Below are 25,405 nucleotides of genomic sequence, written 5' to 3'. Positions count from 1 at the left end.
TCAACGGTGAAAAAGGTTTTACGGATCACAAGGCGTCCTGACAGCGTGACAATAAAATTTTTTTCTCGATTCCGAGGGTTATTTGTTACCGATATCGGTCTATATTGTGTAATGCCGGGTGACATCGGGGACACGAACAGGCGAAAAGCGATCGTGCCGAATAGAAGAGAGGAAGAGGAGAGGAAACTGCCCCCAATCCGGAGGTTCGCCTTGCGTTCGCCCAAATTTATTATTTCTCCGGTGGGCTGCGTGCGCGGAAACTACCGGCGAAAGGTTGCGATTGATTCCGGTAATATTTCAGGGAAACTTTGCACCAGCCGTCGGAAAAATTGGGGAAACTTTGCCGCTCCGATTCGGTTCGATTCGGCTCGGCTCGCGCTTTTGACCCCAACTTCATTCCCTTCTTTCTTCCTCCTCCTTCCACGATGATCCTGCCGGCTAGGCTATCGGGATTCGGTGAAACGTGTTTCGGGACACCGGCTCGCCACACGGTTAAAGAACGGACAAAGTTTATTGCACGGACGCGCCGAGTGCCAGCTGATAAATATACGCTCTTCGCGGTCCGATAGAAACTGTATGGATTACACCTAATTCCCTTTATTGGCCGGGAGACCCGATCCATCCGTCCGGGGTGCCGAGAGACCGGAAACCTCGAAATAGTCCAGAGGCAGCTTAAAGAGTTTCCGCACTCTCGCTCAACAACGTCCTGAGATTCTCAAGAATAAAAAAAAAATCGTTGATCAGTTTTAATGAGAACAAGTCGACATTCATGTCTCATGAATTTTGGGGATTTTCTTGTGAGTGAATCCAATTTAAAACTCACTCTGCCGGAGTCGAAAGCTCCTCTCCCATGATAAGAACGAATCATACGCGCTGGATTTTTTTTTTTTTTCGTTTTCACAATAATTTTACAATTGTCGTTATACTTTCTGTGTGCGTGTGTGTGTTTTTTTTTCTGTTATCGCCATTTTTAGCACTTTTTATTTTCATTGTAAAGTTGCATTGATTTTGTTGATTAAAAAATACCATCAATATCCTGATATCAAAAAATAATGTACAGATGATTATTGGAAATGCTTCGACAAACGTTCAGATATCGTAATATAAAAATTGTTGCAGGATATTAATTTTTTCTTTCGAAACAAAATTCTAACCCTAGCTCAAAAATTTAGTCGAATTTTATTGATCGAACGACATTTTTGACGAGCGTTATTTTTTGTTCTCATCGTTTTCAAGGCAAGAAATTCACGCCCTATTGAACGAATTCTTTCGTTGGTCGTGAGTGTAAAAAAAGTAATTGAAAGCAGCTCGCAGCTGTCATTCGGATTTAATCACCGAGCGGCGGGTATTATGCGTTATTATAATTCTTGAGAAAATCCGATACATTCAAAACTCGTGCCACCAAAATCCTGGGCTCGCAGCCGCGTCGAAACTGGCATCACCTGTTCACCGCGTGTGTGTCAAACCGGCGATCCCGGCGGAAGTATTGGTGGGATATTGGAATGGTCGGTATAACTTGCGCGGGAGCAGGGCTGCATACATATCGTCAGATTCGGCGTTTCCGTCGAGCGAGTGGCCAGAATTACCCCCAGATTCCAGGTCGCGACCTTCTTCCTTCCGATTCCACCCCGGCGCACGCGTTTCCGCCACGTGTACAGGAATATTTCTCCCCAGCGCGTATCGGGCAAAGTTTTAATCACGTTCAGGGCGTCATTTCTCCCCCCCCCCCCCCCCCCCACTCCCCCGCTCAACGAAATATCAATCCGTAGGTACCCACATGAAACAACCCCTGGAGGTCCTGCCGAAATTCGAAGCAAGACAATTAATCCCCTCGAAGGCACGGGTCGCGTTTTAATTAGTAGCAATTTCCGGCGGGTGATCACGGCTCTCGAACTGCAGACTGCACCGCAGCCCAAATCTCAAAGTTTCAAGTTTCCGCAAGTTCTGACCGACGCGACGGCACGTAGGTATATACAAGAGTGCTGGATAGGCGTGTGCATGAATAATATATATGGACATGAACTTTGCGCCGTTTCGCCGAGCACCGCAGAGAGACGGAAATGTCCATTAACGAGGCCAGCAGAGGCCTCGGAGTTTTGCTCCGTGGGTCAAACAGCTGCCGGTAAGGCAGGGACTACTTTGTTCGGGGGAAATGACGGGCGAACACACCTGCGACCGGACGTGACGAAGAATTATTAACACCGACCGTCGTCGTGCCGAACTTTTTGCGAGTCGCAAGCTCGACTTTCGCCAAATCTGACGATTGCACCGCGATTATCCGGCCTCAAGACGATTGGCTTTTATATAAATAAGGACATTTTAGCAACATAAGAGCGCAAATTGGCTGAATATATAAATTTCAAGCCGTTGATTGGATGAATTCTCATTACACCTTGCACGCCGCACGTGCTTTTGCGATATTTCATTATACCCGCCCATGTTTCGCTGCTTATAACGGCTTATCTCGCGCAATTACAACGTCTGCAGACCGTTCATAATTCTGGTAGCTCGACATGCCCGACAGCTGGACTGAAAACACCGCGGAAAGAAGGTCGCAGCCTCAAATAACGATGGAAATCAAAGTAGTCACGCCAGTTTTCATCGTCAACGAAAGCCCGAGTCCTTGCTTTGCCTGCAGGCTACAGGCTACGCGAAATAAATACTCTCGCTACTGAGTACAGATTACAGTGATATAAGTTTAACCGATTATAACTGGATCGCAATGTTTCTTATACTTTAACACGAGGCAAAATGAACTTATATTACGTTATATATCTAACGATTGCATTTACTCAAGGGCTGCACACGCATGCAAATTTATATTTATTTTTATATGGTACGATTAGTTTCAGCTTGACTTAACAGCGACAGTTGCAATTCTACTCGCAAAGTATAAAACGATGTAATACAGATGCACCAAAATTGCCAGACATTATGCACGACGGTAATAACGATAATAACAATAACAATAAGAATAATAATAGTGTTCCTTTCAATAAAGATGAGCACAATTAAAGCTGATAAAACAGAAGCGAATGAAGTTAAACTCAAGTTAAAGTAGAAGGATGGAAATTGATTATCGGGTCGTGCGAGAGCTGATATTGTATATATATATAACTTTGGTGCTGGCCATGCTGCATTCATGCTACTGCAGATGCTTAAATACATGTTCATTGTTCATATGCAATGTAAATATATAATACGATGCGTACATGCAACTGCGCAATATTGTTCGCTAGGGTAATAATTTGGTGGTGAGAATCCTGCTACGTTACATTCTGCTCGCAAATGCATTATAATAATCCAGCCTTGTACATAATTCATTGTACTTATACGTATGCACATCTACATGTGCATATAATAACTGCAGTGGTAACTAATTTCACTAATACTAACAATTTTCTATTTCAGACATGTCATATAAGCCCCAGCATCCCGTTATCGAGGGTAAGTTTAAACAAATTAATTTTTTTTTTTTTAAATCCTGCTTGTTTACTTAATTTATTCGGATTTAGTAAAATAAAATTTAATATCGTATACGGTTTTATTCTCACTTGTACGTACAATTTTTAACCACGTGTATGTACATCGAAGCTGTAAAATTAACGATCCGCATGAATAATAACCATTATAACGAACACGTATCAATTTCTGATTGGGCCAGAATAATATTACATTCTCTGCATTCGTTTCTCACATTTCGCTTGTTAAATTATAAAACCTCTGAATCTCAATTTATCATATTAAATTTAACGATCGCATTGATTTCGTAGTTGTGTGCAGTGCTATGATAACTCTACTACATATATATATGTATATAATTACCGACTATAAGCGGAGTGGTAATTATTATCAATGGTGGAAAATGGAACGAGTGAACAAAAAGGGCGCGACACAACAATAATAATTACGATTGCGTATCGCAAATTTTATTACCCGCCATCTTTCGATTTTGGCGTGCAAGTAGTCCCATGCAAGTACTGATTGCCAATTTATTCCCAGTCATAAATCCGAAGATCGGGGGTTGGTGCAGGTTTATAGGTGGTGCGTATAAGGACCGGCGTAAAGCCTGTCCCTTCGCTGTATAACGTTGAGGAACGATCATCGACGATGGTAGAAAAAACTACCCCATGAAATTGGACAAATTTACATCGAACCAGTAAAGTATAATCAGCCCCGATAAATGGGGATTTTTTCTCCCACGGTGTAATGATTTGTAGAGGGTTGAAGCAGCTGGTCAACGAAACGCAGCGCGAAGTCTTATTTCAAGTTCCATTTTACTGATCAACGATTTTAAAAAGCACCCTGAACTTCGAACGAAATACCAATTGAAATCAGAAAATAAACGAGAGAAAAGTGGAAAAGGATTTAGGACAGAGTTTATAAGTAAGTACGTAGTATTTCAAGTCGCAAGCTACTCGGCGCTTTTGCAGCTTTAAAGTGCGAGCTTTGGTCAAATTTTCAACAACGCTTAAGCCGTGCTTTAGCGAGTTGATCTGCGTGAAATAATGTAGCTGGCGCAGAACCGCGAGTCGAATTGCCGCAAAGGTAGGTATTCGAAAGCTGGCTCGAACATTCGGCGCCCCTCATTCGCCACAGGCAAATATATTACATCTATATATACAATATACATACACTGTACGTAAGTTGTGTGAGTTTGGTTACATATTCTGTAGCAGCGCGATGCGAAAAAAGGTATGCCGAGAGTTTTGCCAAAAATATTTTACGCCGGTATTATACGAGATATAGGGGGTGGAAAGTAACTATAAATCGCGAAGTGGATATAATACGCATACGGACACCAACGGAACTCTCGATGGTGGAAGGTGGACGATATCGAGAAAAAAAAAGAAGACATCTGCACGTGAAAAAAATTGAATAATAAAAATTCGAGCATAAATTACAATAAAATAATTATCGCCTGTATAATATAAAGAGCTTTTTATTTTTGAAAGCGAAATGCAATAATTATGAAATGTTTAGTACGATTGAATGAATAGTTGTAATCGTAGAGGTTCGTTCGAGTTCTGTAAATAATAAGACGAAGGAAGAATCTGTTTGAAATTTTATAATTCAGTTTTTATTTTTCACCATCCCGTAAGACGGATCGAGAGTTTATAATCTGCACCCTTCACGAGGGACAAGCCAGAGACGCGCCGAGGGATTCCTACTGTCCGGAATAATACAATAATGCAAATTACTTGGCAATGTTAAGCTTCTAAAACCACGGAGTACCTGCCTGACTAATAATATAACCCACCTATACCTATAACACGGAAAACGGGGGATTCGCGAAGTTCGGTTCGTTGGGATGATAAAATCCCCGCCGTTAGTTGAAAAAATTAATTAAGCAAAGTAAGAAAATAATAATTGGCAGTCGGAAATACGGAGGGTTGAGAGATAGAGAGAAGGAGGGGGAAGAAAAAGAAAAAGGAAAAACGTGAACAAAACCACCCTCAACCCTTCGCTCACACAATTCGCGATACGTATCCACCTCGCGGTAGCGAAAAAAAAAAGAAACTGAGAAAAAAAATGGAGATGAAATAGAACCTTCGCGTGAAATAACGTTTTTTGAATCTAGCCTGTACTTCTGTACAAAATAAACGATTTTTTTTTCACCCCGGCAATTGTATAACGCTCGCTAGCTAGACGACTCTGCACAGCTTTCTATGTCGAGGGATCTACGTGGGTGTAGTGCCGAGATATTATATATATATTTGAAAACGTACGACGTGGCGGTTTGTGCAACACGCGCATGGAGAAAATTTTTCTTTTCAAATGCATATGCGGCAGCCGGAATATACGTTGGTACCATATAACGTAAGGTCGAAAGTATATTATTATACATTAAAATCATAATGAGTATGTTAGGGTGTTTCAAAACTAAATAATTTGTTGAAAAAAAAAAGTTTGTTTAGGTTAAAAGAAATGTTATGTTAAAATATGAGCGTTCCGCTTTACGTAGAATATCGGGTTTCCGTTGATTTTTCCCTCTTATACATTTTTTTTCAATTTATGAAGTATCGTAAGTAAAATTTTCTTTTCATTGCTTATACATACTTGTAACGTCAGGTCTCCAGTTGATGTTTGAGAAGTCTATCCGACGACTTTTTCATTATTAATTCAATCTCATAAAATAGTTATAATTCAATATTATATGAACTTTTAATTTAGAAAAGTATGATTCCCGGATTATATATTGTTGTGTTATGGATCTTGGTTTTTGGGTTGAATACGAATATCAGGAATCAAATAATAATCGAAAAATTGTGGAAAAAGTGAAGTTCGATAATTTTCAACCTTCTCTTCTAATTATAAAACCTTTTGTCAAATTTTTGATATCTCTCGATGTCTCGAGTTTCCGTTTGCACATATGTATAAAAATTATCACCACGTCGACGTATCGCTAACTATTTTGTGACGTTTGTACGAATAAGCTATAACTGGGGCTGCGGAAAAACGCGCGCAAACAATTCTTCTTCAACGAAGAAAAGTAAAAAAAGAAGAAGAAATTAATTACTTTCCGTCGCTTACTCTGGATGTTAGCTAGCGATGAACGCCGGCCGCAACGCGATCACGTGACTTGCATTTAACGTGCAGATCCGGCCGTTTTCCCCCGTGGGAGAATCGCGGAAATTACGGGTCAAAAAAACTATGAGATGCATAATCGGAGCGTGAGATGACTGTGCGGCTAATTCACGCTCCCCACTGGGGTTTCGTTGAGTGCTCGCCTCTTGTCGCCTGCACCCCAAATGCAGGGGTTGTTTCTCCTTGTCGTTCTCATCTTGAAACAGGCTCACCACCCCTCACTCTTTACTCTTAATATATGTACCTATATCCTAGATGGGCCAAGACAATTTGTCACGGGCTTTCTGCTCTCATTGTTCAAGGTATACGCAGAACCGGAGCGCCATAATGTCCCTTCTTACCCGGGAATATCCGTATTCTCACCCCCAAGCAAATACATTCTTGTCTATTTGTCGGCTCTCTGAACCCCGAGGGATAAAACACTCGGATACATGTAGAATCGGCATTGATGAAGATCGATATGTAACGGATCAGAGAGGCGATTCGTTCATCCACGGATCGGCATATAAATTCATCCTCGTCGGTACTTTAAGTATATAAGACTTTTGTGGCGAACAGATACGTTTTTCTTGTACCGTCGAAACTCGTTAATCGATTGATGTCTCGACCCAATTCTTATGCCACATTCTTGTTTTATAAAGATATCTTGCCGTTACCGCTGCTGCCGTATTAGGAATTCAAATTCAAGCTCTCACCGCACGAACACACTCGAACGCACCCGAATACACCCGAACACACCCGAATACATCCGAATACATCCGAATACACCCGAATATACCCGAATACACCCGAATACTTCCGAATATACCCGAATACATCCGAATACACCCGAATACATCCGAATACACTCGAGTACAACCAAACTCACACGAACACACCTGACACACACATACGCACACACTTGGGGTCAGGTCAATTCTAGGGAAAACCCATAGAATTCTGAGAGACTGATAAAATTCTTAGGACACCCCTGGAATTCCGGGTAAAACCTATAGAATTTTGAAAAAGACGATACATCCATACCTATATATATACATATGTATATATCTCAGTCGCGTTTCGAGAATGTGAAAACGTTAAACACGCGGGACGACTGCGAGGTAATAGTTCCGCGACCCGGGCTCAGAGCTAAGAAATTGCTTCGAAGGCGCTGAAGCCAAACCCCCGTATAAGGATGGGATCCCACCTCCCGTCTAGGAGGGAAAAAAGTACAAGAGAGGAGAAACGGGGTAAAACGAGGAACGGTAAACCACTACTTCCAGAATTTATGGGAAGTCAGGAACTCGCGACGGTATCCTGTAAGCAGGCTCCTTTGCCATGCGCTCTGCCAGTGAGGGAATCGGCAAGTCGGATTTCTGTGCAGTGAAAAGCCGAGAGAACTGGGAACTAAGAAAAGTGTGAATAAAGAATAAATATGAAGGCGGTTTTTTTTGTTTTTTTTTCAAACAAAACATCACTGCCTTTGAGCTTTGACTGCAGCAGCATGTTTCGCTTTCTTATTTTTCGCAATCTTGCAGTTTATCAAGCGCTAATTCAGACTGCAGTTGTGACAAGTATTTTTCAATTGTCGTTTTAGCTACGTCTTGGTTTCCAAGAAATTATAGGTAGAATTATAACCAAACAGAGATTAAGAATTGTGAGAATTTAATCCTTGAAGAGACTCCAGTAAGTCTTGACTCTCCGATTCTACGGAATAATTTTGTTTTATTTGACTTGTATAAGAAATACTGTCTTCAACTCGAAGAGACCACTTATTATTACTATTATCATTATTTCTACAAAGTAAAATATGTAATTTTATCAAATTGAAAAGAGTTTCACTATTGATTTGACTTACTAAAATATCTCGTGAAAACGATTCCAAAGTAATATATTTAGAGATTATAACATGTTAAACGAAATACTTATTATATTACAGAATCAGTAGAGCTCTAATCCTTTTAAAGATATAAGAGTTGACTATCGTTTTTTAGAAAGAAAATGTTATTTCTTCTCGTCAAATAAAGTTGAATTGTTAATTCTTAGATAATGAAAGAACCACGATCGATGAAGATTCACGACATTAATAATCCATGATATCAAAAATTCTAATCTGTAGTGATCTACCCTTGCTCGAAACAGGCCTTGACATAGTTTCAAAACACTCTGCACGAATACACGTTACACTCGAGTATTATATTCTACTCGCGTACAATATATACAGATATACATATACATACACAACCGACCAACAGAATGTCGCTACGAAGAATTTTTATGCTCGTCGCAAGAAAGCATCGAGAGAGAGAGTGATAGAGCGAGAGAGTCAGTGGACGGGGGTGGGGGAGGGGGTGAGAGGAGTTTTAGCCGGAGTTTCGAGGTTGGGGGTTTTAGGGTGGCCCGACCATCAGTCAACGTCCGTTTTCGCGTGAAGGTTGGGAGTCGCCTTGGCACGGGTTTTCCTCATTAAAGTCGTCCTCATCCCCTTGCGAAAGCTCTTCCAGCTGATAACCCGGCTTCGCTTCGCATTGCGTTGCGTTGCGTTGCGTTGCGTTGGTCCTGATTGTGAGACCGCGAATATACGCGACTTTGTCGAGTCTCTTGTATATACATATAGGTGTCATGTATGAGTGCAGCCATCGAGGTCGGTATCTACTTTTGTTCTGTTTGCGGCCCGGCTGGCAGACGCGCGACGTTGACGTCGTAAACTTGGCGAAGGGATGGGATTGCGGGGGATGGTGAGGATGGGGGTGGGGGTTGGCAGGGCGGGTGTGTGTATAACAATTCCGCCGCGCGTTATACGAGCACGATAAAGAGGAATAAATAACGTAATAAAAACGCCACGCCTAGAGGTAGATCAGAGACGGATAACCGGCGAAAATGAGATTGTCATCGGTTGCCCTCGGGGCAACGCACCGTCCTGAGCCGCCCCTGGATAATCGCGACTCACCTTTATAAGTGTGAATTTAACTCCGAACCTGACGCAAATAATATGCAGGGAAGACGGGGAGGGAAGCGGTAGAATGATAATGAATGCCCGTGCGGTGAAGGGTTGGAATGTCGAGTTTTCAGAGAGTCGAAAATCCGTTTCATTTATTACTTCGATCTGCAGAATGTCCGGATTTTCATAAGATCACTTTAAAATGCTGGGGAAAGACTTAGGAGGCGTAGAATTATGAGGATTCTGTGATTCGGCTTTTTGTTTACTTTATCTTTTACCTTAACTTCTGAATTTTTTTTATACTTTTAGACTCTCTACGAATTTCTGTGTTTTGCATTTCTCTATTATTATGTAGGTTCTGTATATTTTGACTTTTTACAGTACATACTTTGATATTTGTACATCATGACTTTTCTAAGCTACGTTTTTCTGTATGTATTTAAAAATTGGATCGATTTGATTTTCTTCTCTTTAAAAATTCGACATTTTCATCCCTTCACCGGGTGGCAATTTTTATTTTTGACGATTTTTTTTCTACAAGCGCATTTATACCCCGATGCAATATCAAAAAAAATCTCGTCGGTACTTCATATCTTCGGGTCAGGATATATCACGTCCAAATATCCAACGAATCCGCTCCCTCGAAGCGGCAAATTTTTTACCCCCACAGACCGATTGCAGCCTTCCCTCGTTGACACGAACCACGAATTCCTAGAGCTCTGAGGAAAATAAGGACACTACCGAAGAGGGAAATGACCGGCAGTTTCCTCGCGGGTGAAGAAGAATGGGACGAGCTTTCGCGTTGGCAAAAAACACGCCTCGGATTCCAGCTTCACACATCAGGCTTCTTTTTTGCCGGTGGTAGACGATGGGCGGTTCTCGAGGGCAGGAAACGCGGTTCACGACCGCACCGTGAGGGCGGCGGTCGGAGTAAAATTTTCCCCAAAATATCTGAAACTTCTATTTTCCGAGCCCCAAAGCGCCAAAAAAGCAAACCGACAATTAAAGCTCGAAGAGAGAAAAAGATTCTCGTAGCTGCTGCAAGCAGTCAATTATTCTCTGCAGTAAAGCCGTTTTGCTGACCGAAACCGGGCGACCGAAACGTCGCGGTTCCGGATTCGAAACGGTCAGCGATTCATTCCCAACGGTGTATAATTCGTCGAAGGGTTTCGGGACCGGCGGGTGAACAGGCGACACGACGAACCTTCGGGAGCAAAGACTCCAGGCAAATGGCAACGCCAGACGCCGCTCCTGCAGGGTCCGAGGGTGAATTGCTGGACCACCGCCTAAGTGGAACCTATCAAGCACTAAGTAGCGGAATAGCGTTTTGGTCAGCTCGAACCCGCGGTTCGATTCGCCATTACCATCCACCCGATTCCCTTCGGACTTCAAAAGCATTAACCGCAGAGCTTACACCCGGCGAAATTTCGCGGAGAAACTGCGGCTTTCGATTCTTCCTGGACGTATATATGTATATATGCATACATGTATGTCTACAGATTAGAGTGTTTCAGAAAAAAATGAGAAATCAACTGAGCGCGATCCTCCACGTAACGTAGAACGCTCATCTTATGACAGAACCTTTTTCTTTTTAACCTAAGCAAACTTTTTTTTAACATATTATTTTTTTCTGAAACACCTTTAAAAAAAAGAAGTTTTTTTTTGCTTTCATCCCCTAAAAAACTAGTGTTTGATAGAAAAAAGATCGTCTCAAAAGATAAGCTCTATAGCCCAAGTCTAACAAATCGCTATTTTAATTTTATTTCCCATTCGCTTGACATTAGAAAATTTCACTTCTCGTTAACAGTTGAAATATTCGTAAACTATTCAATATTTTTTAATTTCGTAATACGTTACGGTCATCTGCATGAATTTACAAAATATTGAATAATTAAAGAGTATTTAAAATTTTAACGAAAAGTCAAGTTTCCACGAGTTAAACGAATGGGAAATAAAAATTAAAATATCGACTCGATAGACTCGAGCTAGAGAGCCTGATCTTTCTGGGTAGATCTTTTTTCTATCAAACTCCAACATTTCAGGGCGTAAAACCGGAACAAAAGAACAATTTTATTTTGAACCACCCGTTATAAGTAAATTGTATATACTCCATATATTGGTCAAGAAATTATACTCAAAAACTCGCGTCGTTAATTATCCAAGTGTAAAATTGCGCAGTTGGTTAAAAAAATATTTTTCCAATTCTTCAGAGAACGATCCATCGGTTATGGGTGCAGAAATAAGCGGTAAATCTGCTTAGATTAAACTCGAAACGTCGAACGAAAACGCTGCTGCATTCGAGTTTTACAATAGAAAGCAGCATTGACCTGAAAATAAAAATAGAAGATGGGACATAAAATTCATTCGTTCGAAGGTAAAAATCACCTCTTCACGCGAAGTGCTTTAAGGAAATATAAAGGTTGGCATATAAATTTACCGTTTAACGCGTTCCTTAACAGTCAATCAACTTCGTCTCCAGCCAAGCAATTATCATTTTTCAAATTGAGGAAATTTTCATATCATTAAATTACTACGATTATTACCGAAGCAATGATTTTCTTACCATCGAAATATCTAAAATTGACTCCTTCTCAGGCTTCCTATTCTCTCGCAATTTGATCGATAATAGAAACGAATATGATCATATCAATTCTAACAAACCCAAATTAGGGAAAATAGCCATTCGTCAAAAATGAATTGAACAAGCACCAGGCAAAGTATTAATACGTCCGAAAACCGATTATTTTTGCAATGTCTACAATTAAATGACGTTAAAAAAATTGTCACGTGTGATTGCATGTGTGTAATAATACTTGACTCGTGGGCGGACTGGATTTTTACTTAATTCCATTTTAACCACCTACAGCAAAAGTGTGAACGTACCGTTTGTTCGATACGCTTACATACATATATTTTTCCATTCTTCACGCAAGCTGAGCTTAAACGCACTTACTTTCATGAATTGCGTCACACGCCAAGGGACCCCCGAGAGAATTTATTCACATTGCATTCGCAACCACGCAGCGGTTGTTGAAGTTTATTTTTAAAACTTTGTTTCCTTTCCTTCTGTATAATAACGCGCGTGGTTAGCCGAGTAGTCTTGTATATATATATATATATATATGTACGTATAATAGGTGAATAATTTCACACCTTTCGACCCGTGAGTCGCAGGTAATTCGTTCCTTCCTCAACCGGCACCTGTATACCAACCTTTCGCGCCCGAATAACTTTTTCACCCTGGCATTGAACGATGAGAAGAAAATTCGCAATGGCAGATACTCCGAGAGGAAGGAGGTGGCTGATAGTTTAAAAAAACTTGGCTTCTTAATTTAGTTTCGAATCTCTTTTACCACTCGCGTAAATTTTGATCGAATGATTTTCAATTTTTACACAAATTTTCCATTTTTTTTTTTTTTTTGCAAACCAAGATGGAAGTGGGCAAGCTTTTGGCTTTTTAGGTCGAAGTGAAATTTAAAGAAAAATCGGGGATTCGATAGAGAGCCAAGGTCTCTTCATAGAAAAGGTAGAAGGACGTGAACAGACTGGTGACCGACTATAATAGTCTTATTTCGACTTTACTCGAGTCGTTACAAACAAGGTTCTTCGAGTTCATTTCAACTGTACCGCCGAGTATATTACCACCTACGTATGTTTTGTCTTGTGGAACAGGAGTAACCGAATAAGGGAACAGAATTCTCTGGTTCGAATAACAGGGTACATATTTCGATTACGAGGATAAAACGGTGATGTACCAAAAACAAACAACAATTTGACCGGAAACTCGCAGGAAGGGACAGAAATTGGGGAATTGATAGGGCGCGGGTAGTTTGGCAGTCGAGTCGAGGAACTTTTCCCGAGTTACCTATACATATGTATACATATATATAAATATATATACACATACACACACCTATACATAAGCTACAACCCGTTCAGCGGGAAGAAAGCTCGCCGGTGAGGAATGGACTAATATAAGATACTTCGCTCTGAAATCTGTGCGAACATGTATGTATAAGAATTTACGACGGTTTTTGCGATTCGTGAATTTTAATACGAATTATAATAATAATAACAATACACCACGACATGAATTGAAAATCAAACAAAATACTGAAAACATAATTTTTTTAATTTAATTTTTTGCGATTTTCGACATTTTTTAAAATTTGGAGCGACCTTTGGAGTCAGCTATTAAGACATCAAAAACTAACATTTTGTCACACGAGACTCAAAAAAAAAAAAAAAAAAAAAAAAAATAGTCGGTTTTTTTTTTTTTTTGCGCCACCCTAATATACATATATGTATGAATAAATGTCTATATACATAACTAACTCTCCACACGCGTGGATGGATAAATGCCTATATTCAGGCGGGAGAGATTAGCCGGGTATAATTTTGGCATGACCGAGATTACGACCGGAAGAGAAGATCCCGATGTGCAGGATGACGGGCAGTGGGGTGGCGGGGTGGCGGTGAGGGATGAAGACGCGAGGCGAGCCGGCGAGGGGGAGGCGCCGAAGAAACAGTGACTAAGGTCGAACCCCCGTTCAAATAGCCCTTCGAATAAATCTCGGCCCGGGTCTCCGAGGGGCCATGTCTCAGTCACACTACTTGACTACCGGAGCCGGGTTCAGCCGCCCCTTTTCCGCCCCCTAACGCCCCTCTACATCCTACTTCTAACTCACCTTCCACATTTCTCGCCCAGCTCCGCCGACCCTGCCGCGTTAACTTAACGCGAGTTTAATCCACTAATTTAAACTTCAACTTGCGCCTGACAAAGCGGTTCGATGTTTCTTGCGATTTAGAAGATGAGAGAGAGAAAAATAAAGAGAGAGAGAGAGAGCGATAGGGTGAACGAGGAGGGGGAGGGGGTGCTACGGCCTCTTTCGTCTTTGTCGAAATGTCCGCTCTTCACACTTTTCACCGTATTATTGCTGTACACTTTTTACTCATGGTATTACGTGTTATGGTGTTTGAGATTAAGAATGACAAATGAAAAATAAACGTTTATTTTTTTTTTTTTTTTTTTGCCCCGATTAATCGAGTATAACCGATTATTTTTCTTCACGATCGGTATTTGTTCTTTAATGCCATGAACGATGCAATATTGTATTAATTTATGTGTTTAGAGGAGTAGTTATTATCATTGTTTTACTTACTAAGTACCTTTTTGATATAATTTTTGATAGATAAATGAATATTTTTATCAGAAATTGAAAAATATTTTTAATGAAACCGTAAATTTACAAAATTTTTGCTTCAAATGCACCGTTTCAAGAAAATAGAAGGAATTGATTGGTCGATTAATTTTTACCGATTCAATCGAGTCATGTTTGATTACTTTTTTAGACTGGATTAATCGATGTGTCGATTATTTTTAGCTTACTTAGTGGCCATCGGTTTAAGCCCTTTTAATCTTGCTAAAAACATTCTTCTTGATTTTCTTTTTAAACAATTTGATTTCATTTATGCATGTATTTGTTTAATAATTTATCTGACGCGTGAACGAGAAAATTTCCATCTACTTGATAAAAATCTATTTCAATCCAATAAATTTTTGTTTCAAGCGAGCAAATTTCCTCTAGCCTGTTTATATTCAAGTTATAAATTTTCCATCACGGTGTTAGGTTAAAAAGTTGGAATTTTGTACAAAATTATGACAAATTTTAGATTTTTTCTATATAATTAACGGTTTACAGATTCATCACTCATTAATTTCGACGGACTAAAATCAATATCTTCGAATATATGTATGTACGTGTAATAATACAAATTCCAAACTGAGCCTGCACCTAAACTTCTATCTATCAGAGTGTCTCGTAAGTCGCAGATAGCAAGTCTGCAGTTGTGCTGTGCATGCAGAATGAGGAAAGCGATGTAGAATAACCGAAACTACTCCAACACACATATTGACGAGACTATTCATGCGACAAAACAAGATATTTAACCTGCATTCAGGGTACATATTTTTCTTTTTCTCCGATCACCCGATAATTTAAAAATCGAGAGTTTCTAAGGTCGTTGATAAATCTGAATCTGAACTAAAAATCAGAAATTTTGAATCACCGGAAATTATTGGATCCTTTATTCTGAATATCTGAATTTCAAGTTAAAACGCATAATCAGTTGTTCTCAGAAACTTCTGGCCACAAATTTTCAACCAGATCAATATCACATTTTGAGTTTGCATTCCTGTTGAGATCCTACAACATTTAGGGTTTTGTACCCTAAAAATGGACGAAGAGTCAGCTTTGTTTGGTCGCAAGATAATCTTGGGAAAATTCACTTGCATACTTAATTAATTAGTATGCTAGGTTTGCATGCTCAAAACCGCTGCTATATATAAGACATCTCACCCTAAACCGACCTGTGACCCTCACCATCAACGATTTTTTCTTATTTTTAAGTATACCGTAGAGTGTAAAAAAGAAAACCGTAAACCCTTAACAGCGTTTTAGATTTTTTGAACTACGAGTTTGATTTTTACTGCTCCCGAAAATGCGGAAACCCAATTTTCGAATGAATAGCCGCAATCCATCGCCTCCAAATTTTTACTATCCACCCTTCACGGGGCACACGTCACACATTGGTAAACGTCAACTCGTAAAACATTATGACGACGATACCCTGAAATATAGTAGCCCGACATCATTCGCTTTTCATCCCTTATTACACGGGTCAATGCCAAGCTGAATGAAAATGCTTGCAGTCGGCAAGGTTTTCGGGGAAGATGTGAGAAGAGCATCCGCGAGTTTTCATCCCCCGCGCAGGATTTTACTCCCCCGGGGAAAGAAAACGGGGTTGACGGGTCATCGGGGGTCGAGACGTTAAGGTTGGCGAGGGGCTAAGGAGGGAAGGAGAGGGTCGCGGCTGACCACAGCCGACAAAAACAGGGTGTCGCGACAGAGTGCTCAACTCGGACAAAGGCGCCCCCGGAACGCTTCGTAGACAAAAGGTTAATCTTCGTTTTTTTCCCGGGATTTAGCGCGTCGCCCCTTCCGAATAAGGGGCGCTTTTGCTCCCCTCGGCTGCGCCTCCCTTGGCAATTCGGAATTCAAACAGCCGAGGAATTCCGAAGTTGCGAACTTCAAGAAAGTATGCAGCGACTTTTTTCAACCCCTCCAGGTACAACGAATTTATAGAGATCATTTGTTACTACTTTTTCTTTGATTTTCAGGAACGGGGTTAGTTTGCCAAATTCAGATTCTTATTCGATTGATTTCGTGTACGAGGCGGCCGGGTAACATTGAGTATTTAAAAATACGTACCTCAAAAAAATTAGAGCGTACTAGAATTTTATAAACAGGAGCTTAGATGTCGATAATCATCATTCATTTCAAGTCGCTTAGGAATTGCTGAAAGTTTCCACGCCGACTTAACCAGGGTTAAACCCCGACCATCTCAAAATCATTTCATGTTTTTTTTTAACATCCTACTTGGTAAAAAACGTGACCGGATTTTTTTTTTTAATTTTTTTATTAAACTATTTATTTTTTATAAATATTTGAAATCGATTGCGAATGCCCATTTTTAAAAAGCTGAAAAAATTCTCAAAAATCCAGTGAATGACACAAAACACCCCCCGTTAAGGAAAACGTGGGCCGAATTTTTTTTCTATTTCTTTTTATCACCCAATTCGGAATTTAGAAATTTTTAAACCCAAAATTATCTTTACTAACTAGAGTGGCGCATCGTCGAATTGGTGGAACTGAACATTTGCAAGTAAATTGGCCCTCTTTGACGCTTGCGATTTGATCGTGTGTTAATTTTGGGTTCAAAAATTTCAAAATTCCGAATTAGGTGATGACAAAAAAAAAAGAAAAAAATTCGCCCCACGTTTTCCTCAAGGAGAATTTTTTCAGATTTTCAAAAATGGGCATTCGAAATCGATTTCAAATACTTATAAAAAATAAAGGGTTTATTAAACAAAATTGAAAAAAAATCAAGTCAAGTTTTTTACCAAATAGAATCGTAGAAAAAAATATGAAATGTTTTTCAGGTGGTCCGGGTTTAACACTGGTCGAGTTGGCGTGGAATACCCCATGTGTAAGGTGTGGGTAGGTAGGCAGGTATACAAGAGCCAGAAAACTGGAAGCTGCAGGAAGCCCGGAACCTCCGGAACCTCCGGAGCCAGAAGCCGCTGCGTTCACTCTGGGGCTAAGACTTAACGCTCGGTTAAACTTAACTGACGGATTAAAAGCGGCGCGCTTCGATGCTGCCGCGGGAGGACTTTTATAACGCGATTAAATAGATTTTATATTATACCCTAAGTGGCCCGTGGATCCGCGCGCTTCCCGAAACGCCGGAAGTTAATTAATACGAAATTATAGCCACCCCCGATCGGCCTCTCGTTTCACAGTCAAATTCCACCCCTTCGAACGTCTGGAAAATCAACTATAATTGGAGGTTTACGAATGCCACCGTGAAGTTTGAATTGTTACTACCTTAAATCTCGAATTAGGCCAGGAAAAAATCGAAAGGTAATACGTTTAAGTAAATATTACGAGCGGTAAATAAGCCTGAAGGGTAGTATTTTTTTATACGAATCCGGAAACTGGATCTGAGGATAATTCGATGGCGCTAAATCGAATGGTGATAACAATTTTGCAATCAACCACCGATATTATTAAAAAAAAAGGATTTAACCGCTTAATTTAGAACTTGATAACTTAATCAAAAAATATGTCAAACAAAAGTTACTGGAGACAAAAAAAAAAAATTTAAGCAAATATCCTATTTTCATCTTCATATCTTCAAAAATAAGGGAGAAAAAGGTGAATGAAAATTTATTTTTGGTTGTTACGAAAGATATGTGTGTATCGTATGTAGACGAACTTAATGTTTTTTTGATTATTTAAAACTTTGAGATTTTCGACCTCCTTCTCCCCATTTGAAAGGTTTTTAGTTTTTTTCGTTTCTTATTTTTGAAGATACGAAGATGACTGTATGAACTTATTCACGTTTTTTTGGTCCCCAAGAACTTTTGTTTGATATAGTTTTTGATGAAGATACTAGTTTCCGAATTGAACGGTTTAACTCAGGGGTTGATTGCAAAATTGACATCATCATTCCATTCAGCGTCATCGAATTACACTTGCATCACAGTTTCCGGGTTCATACCAAAAAGTACCGCCTCTCAGGCTTATTTACTGTTTTAGAATATGCAGGATCAGAATTCGATAAACTTGTTTTCGGATTCTTGAACGAAAAGAGAATCTGTTTACTCCAGATCTGAAAAAAATACCGCAATGCTGCGATGTTTTTTCCTCTCGATATATAGTATCGAGTGGTTTCTTCTCTTCTTACTCTCGTTCATTCAGAATATACTATTTTTCACAGGCATAATTTATTACACAGGCGAATGCGAAGAATTTGTTTTGAAAATAATTTACCACGTGGATTAAAAAATTCTGTGTTTTCATAAAGCTACTGCAATTGTTCTTCCTAAATGACAAAGCGTGTTATAATAATCGATATCGTACCCGTTAGCAGTTTATTGTGTATTAAATTACCTCTGCTCGATATCGCGTAGTAATTGAGAAATTCTCAAGATTCTTGAAACTCTCAAGATTCCATTTTATCCACCCACAGTGCCGGCTTGGTGTCGTAATTCCTGTCCAAGAACACCTGTTTTCTCTAAACTTGTATTCTCTCTCTACATTTCATCCCGAACATCCTTCAAAAACACGACACCATCTAACGACATGTCGATACGAACACCATTTGGCCGAGAAGGTGGGCATGCAGTAGACGAGGGATGGAATTTTACAACATCCTTGTTCTCTTCCGGTTCTCCTCATCTTCTTCAACTTTGTATTATATGTGTGTATACCTACTCTGAGCGTTGAATGCATAATGTCTATTGTGCCGGGTATAAATTTCGTTCCACAATGCTGCACTGCACCGGGGTTTTAGTCCCCTGCACATATCAGGCTCAACGTATTATTAACATACGCAAGAAGCCCGGGTGCCATCTATTATAAAGTCTAATACAAGGTGCTTAAAGCTGGGTAAATAGCCCGACGGTCTCTGCGCTAGAGAGCGAACCTCTTCCTCCACGGTGTCGCCAAAACTATGCAATGTTAAGGGGATGCTGTAGTCAGTCCTTACCGACTGAGTTGAACGTCTTCTATTTTCACTGTTATCAAAAGAAATCGGTCGTGAAGTAAGAAAGGGTATAACAGCCGGATTCTACACGAGATTATGAACAAAAACGCATCAATGCATTTCCGTTTTAGGCGCTAAAGTGCAGAAACAGTGTGAAAAGTAAAGAACCGCGATCATAGTTTCGTATCTTTATTTTTCCTTAAACTCAAAATCTTATTTTGTTGAACCTTCTCCCGCGTGCAGCTGCGAGTATCTCGCACCGGTTAAAAATTCACCCTAAATTTCGAAGATGTGACCGTGAATAAAAAAGTTTTATCAAAAACGATATAAAGAAATTAAACAATCAAAATCCAGGCGTAAAACGTTACTTAATTAAACTTATCTCGGTTCCGTTTGCCACCTGCCTTCAATAACCTTTGATCACTCTGAGTGACGTACATAAAAAATAGCCTTTTCGAAGGATGTTTTATCACGGCGGAGGTGAGAAAAACGATTCGACCTACAGTAGCGAGCGACTGCATGCTGCGTGGACAAGAGAGTTTCGAAAGAGCAGCAATACGCGGTCCTTGAACTACTACGTTCTTCATTATCTTTTGTCAGAGGCACCGCCTTTGGTTTAGTTATACGATCCTGATGCCTCCTCGCTCGCGGCTTATCTGCCGCCGGACGACAATAAAGATACAGGAGCCAATTTGGCCGCCGGAATAAAGGAGGGGAAACCAATTCGAGGGGCCAATTAGTATAGGAAAAGTCTTTAGGTGTACTGCGGCCGTCCGTCTGGCCGTCGAGGGGGTTGGACACCCTGGTTTTTTCCACTTATTTCACGTCCCCGGGGAACTGAGACGGGATAGGAGGAAGAGGGGGGGGAATTTTTTCGGCTCCTTATACCCAACGTGGATCAGGAAGACCGCCTCGCCAGAGTAATGGCCAAAGTTGAAAACTACGTGTGTATAGTTATACCGCACGCGGGGTGTTGCAAAGCGTTTAAAAGATAAAACTCAACTTTTCCCATTAATACCCCGCACCCGGAGTGGTTAGCTACACTTACTCGACCGCATCTCCTTCCCTTCCCTTCCCTTTCCCTCCCTTCGATGCTTCCATCCTTCCATCCCCAGGCTGTGAGGATACAAACGAACTCGATTGCCACCCTACTCTCGAAACCTCGGATACCCCGACCTCTGTACTCTCACCTTTTTCTAACTAACAATCCACACTAATCTATTAAAAAGTTTTCAAACCGACGAATTCGACGCGCTCTCGCTGCAAATCTCCTGTCTTTAACACTCGTTAAAATCTTACGCTTGGATTCTTACCTTCCGCAAGAATCGTGGCTTTGAAAATAAACCGAAAGTTAAGGAAAGTAAAAAATTTTTAGGAGTTTTGTTCACGTTAGTGATGGTGATTACCGATTGAACGTTATCTTTGATATGATATATCAAAATCTTTCATTTTTTATCCGATATTAGGGTTTTTGGGGTTATTTATTAACGACAGAGATCTTCAGAAGTTATCGTAAAATATATTTCACGATTGATCGTTAAAAATACTATCATTTTTCAAATGATCCTCGTACAATTTGTGGGAATCTCGTTAGCGTGAAAAATTGTCTCCGCAGATATATTAAAATTTGATCAAAAACACCAAAGTTTAATCACCTTGAAAATTCTCATTAAGAAACCTTGTCTCAAATTATTTATATCTCATAGTTACATTCGATTCTGTGTACGGAAGTTACGTTAACGTTTAATCGACACATTGAAAAATCATCACCATTTCGAAACCTGAGACTGACTTTGAATCACCTGAGTTCCCAAAATATGAACACGTTTTCCTTAATTATATTCAACGGAAAATTCCAAACAGTTCGAAGGTTGTCAAACAACAATTTTCTCCAAAAATCAATCGTGCCATATATTTAACCCTCATACGAACTTGAACCTCGTTCCAAATTTCGATCCAAAAAAGTTGTTAACGTAAAATCCTAAAACTACTCAAATTTCCAGAGAAGCAAACATATAGACGAGTAAGAATTTTCTAAATTAATCTCCGTCAATTCCTCTCCTTTAATCGACGTTCGATTTTCCGAGGACAAGCTGTCAAAGAAAAAAATGAAAAACGTTGATATTTTATCGTATTTCCAAGTCAATATTTGTGTGCAGAAGAGTGTAGAATTGAGCTGAGAAAATTATGCATAATTTCTGAAACCTTTATGTTTGTCATTCGTCTGCTATTTGCTGACCGAGTACCTGCGTAATTTCTACCCTGAATAGGGAAGGCTCGGTGAACAGAGTTGGTCAATTTTCCGTTTACGAACACTGCGCAGTCTCGACTGGATGACTAGTCGTCACGCACTCGCACACACATTCGTTATAAGTACACTGCACGTTATACCTGCAAGTTAAAATTACCCGCGTCGTTCAAGCCTCGCCTGGAGTAGAAAAGCAGTAATTTTTTGTAAACGTAGCCTTATCGAAAGCCGGTCGAAATTACATGTAAGTATACTCGGCGAATCACGGCTCGCCAATTCTAGGGCTTTGAGGGAAAGAAAACTGGCGCGAATATCAGCGGCACAGAATCGTTGCGCCGTTACAGTTTCCGCTGATTTTTTATTTCTTTTCTTTTCTTTTTAAAAAATTTTTTTTTTCTTCTTCTTCTCTTCACCTTAAGTATTATTATACGTATAGTATCTATATCGTACGGTATGTGAAGTGGAGAAAAGAATTGCGCAAAACTCGGACGCGGTTATTACATTGCAAATAGTGCGAGGCAAGGCACTGCATGCAGGCGTATATTATTAATATGTCGTATTTTATTGTCATACCTGCATACGAGAGCGCACGTATAAAATATTGTGCGTGTATAATGTATAATATATATATATATATATATATATATATATATGGGACGCCTTATACCTACCCGTCACTTTTACACGGGCTATTTCAAGATCGTAAATTACAATTATACCCTGTGTATATAAATTTATTATGCAACGATATAAAAAGTTTATTGCTATCGGTTAAATACGCCCAGGATTATAGCCTGCGCGTTATATAACATAATGTATTTCGTCCACGGTGTTTTACTCCTCGTGTTATTGCACTATAGCCACTGCTAATTGCCATCGCCAGCTTCATACGTTGCAGTTTAATGGTATCCATATTATATATATCCTCATTAGCCTGCAACGTCTCGGTTTCTTTGATTCAGGACTTGAATATTGACTCATCGGTCGCGTTTGTGTCGAAAAATCGCTCTTCGACGATCGAGGAATTCTTTCGATAGAATAAAAAGAAAAACAACAAAAAAGTAGAAGATATTTGACGATAATTAAAACGGTAGTTCAGGAAAACGTCAGGTTCGCTAAAAAAAAATTTTACCATCGATGGTAAAGTTTTCTTTTTCATTAATAATAGTAAAGAAAAAAAAAGAAGAGTTAAAAAAAAGTTAACAATGGTCGAATGGTTTTGAATTTTTGTTTTGGGCTGAAGGATTATTTTTAGACCTATACTTATAGGATAATACGAAAGTGAATCAGAGAGGAATTTTTCCTTTTTTCCAGTATTTTCTCCGGTGCCTTTTCTCTCGCCCATTGTGCGGTCGGGATTCGTAAATTTTGTTTTTCGGGATCCTCGCCATTGATCGGAATTATAAAGTGCGGTATGCGCCCAGCAGCTGGTGGCCCTTGAATATCCACAGGCCATAAACTTTTCCACGGAAAAAGGGAAAAGCCACTTGAATATCGCTGCAGAGCAAGGGCCTCGTTCATTTACCGGAACGTTCAATTGTCCGCTCATTTGAAAACCATTAATTAGGCAGCGGGGGCTCGAGGCGCTGAGTTGGGCCAGAATCCAGAATCTCGACGTCGAAACGGCGAAGAATTCTTGGCCTTGTTTAATAATACATTATACCGCCTTTCGCGGTTTGGCGAGCGATGTGATTTACTCGAAAGTCGAATTTTATGTGGGTATGTATAAAAGTTGAAAAAAAAAAAGAAATTACACCAGACATCCGCGTCTAATTAATTAGTTCATCCAATATTCTGACGACTGGAAGTGGCGAGAATTTATTCACGATGATAAGAAAACCTGCAGATAGATTATGGTTTTCTATTGCATTTAATGCTTGAGCTTTCACACTATTTATAGCGTGTAAAGCTGGAAGTAAATTGGCCAGCAGATTCAATCGGGAATAAATTTCTACAGGAAATTCATTTCCTCGATATCGCGACCGAAGCCACGCTTGAAATTTACTCTTTATTCACGCCAATCAATTTCTGTATTTTTCAACGAATATATTCTTGGTTTTATCGATGCGCGAATCAATAGTTCCTATCTAACGGAGACGAACGTGCTCGGTTATAAATTTACACGAATTGAATAATTCGAGGTATTCGTAATACGTAGAACCTCACAAAACCGTCCCGATGTAAATGAAAATTCAATTGCATGTACGTCAGAAATATATTTCACGAAGTTAGTGAAAGTGCGATCAGACCTGTGACGATAAAAATACGTTGCAAAACTTTCAACAAAATAAAATTCGCCAATTCGAACAATTCGTTTATATTAATGCCGTGAAAAATAGACACGATTCGTAAAATCGCAGTGATTCCTCCAGGAATAAATCATCTCCAGCTAATTGAAATGCACGACGAACATTATCCAACTATCAATTTGTCAAGAGTCTATCATCTGACTCGCTACACGGTATCCGAGGAGAATGAATAATTTACTGTTCTCCAATATTACCAACACATGTGCAGCAGCGGCTGCAAAATGAATCGTGAATAAATTCATGGGGTTCTAAAAACACGCGTCTTTCACGTGACCCAGAATCGGATAGACATAAGGGAGTAAATTTGTTCTTACTTTTCGCCTCCCTACACCACACCCCCGCAATAACGAGCAATGCAAATCGGGATTTATAAGTAGGTGTGTTATATATATATAATCTTATTGGCATTTTCCTCATTTAATCTTCCTCTCGTAATTATAATACAATGCTAATGAAAGAGGAATAATCGGGGATATTTATAGCGAATTTAATACGTTTTCCCTCGCGAATTAAGAAAACCAGAATATATGACGGAAACTCGTTAAAGCTTACATAGAATGAAAAAATATCAATTTCTCTTCTCGAGTATTGTATGAGTTACGGCTGTTTTGAAAAATTCATGGCTGCGGATTTTTGCTGCTTACTCCTCGTCGAAAACTATATTTTACGTAACTAGTTAACAAGCGGTAGATAATTCAAACCAATTAGCTCTTGTAACATTTGAGGTAAAAAAAAATTCACTCTTACATTCTACGCAATAGTACTCAGTTTTCACTAAACAATAATCGAATAATAATCTCTGCAAAATAGTTTACGCATAATATAATAAAATTACTAGGTATATGCATAATGTAATATGTGGATTATTATACATGGTATACGCTCTTTCTAATCCTCTAAGATTATTTTTCTGCAAGAATATCGTCGATATTCCTCGACGGAGAACCTCTTCCGGATTCCGTCGGCATAATACCTTCACAGCGTCGACGCTCACTGTGCATGGCAGGCTTGCGACGAGCGTACTCGATCGTCCGCGATATTCAAATGAACCAATATCGCCTGTTTTCTTTTCTAAATTAATTTCATCTTATATTCCTCAACCCCCACCCCCTAACCCCTGCAGTCTAGTACGTCAGCTCGCTTTATTCGATCCCGCGAGGAGCGAAGAGCATCAGCTACTTTGCGGGCGATATTAAAAAAATAATCTTAAGCTTCTCATCTGCGTGGTCT

General features: G+C 39.8%; 1 protein-coding gene across 2 annotated transcripts in view; it reads left to right on the top strand.

Moving 5' to 3' along the window:
• The window catches only part of LOC124409571 (agrin-like), a 171,950-nt gene that overhangs the window by 10,291 nt on the left and 136,254 nt on the right, over positions 1 to 25,405 (top strand). For both annotated transcript variants that reach the window (XM_046887277.1, XM_046887276.1), the window contains exon 3: positions 3,412 to 3,447. In XM_046887277.1, coding sequence (XP_046743233.1) covers positions 3,412 to 3,447 — 36 coding nt within the window. The remainder of the gene's footprint in view (positions 1 to 3,411; positions 3,448 to 25,405) is intronic.

This window comes from Diprion similis, chromosome 8, assembly GCF_021155765.1.
Source record: "Diprion similis isolate iyDipSimi1 chromosome 8, iyDipSimi1.1, whole genome shotgun sequence".
Taxonomy (NCBI): domain Eukaryota; kingdom Metazoa; phylum Arthropoda; class Insecta; order Hymenoptera; family Diprionidae; genus Diprion; species Diprion similis.
This window is presented reverse-complemented; position numbering and strand designations above follow the sequence as displayed.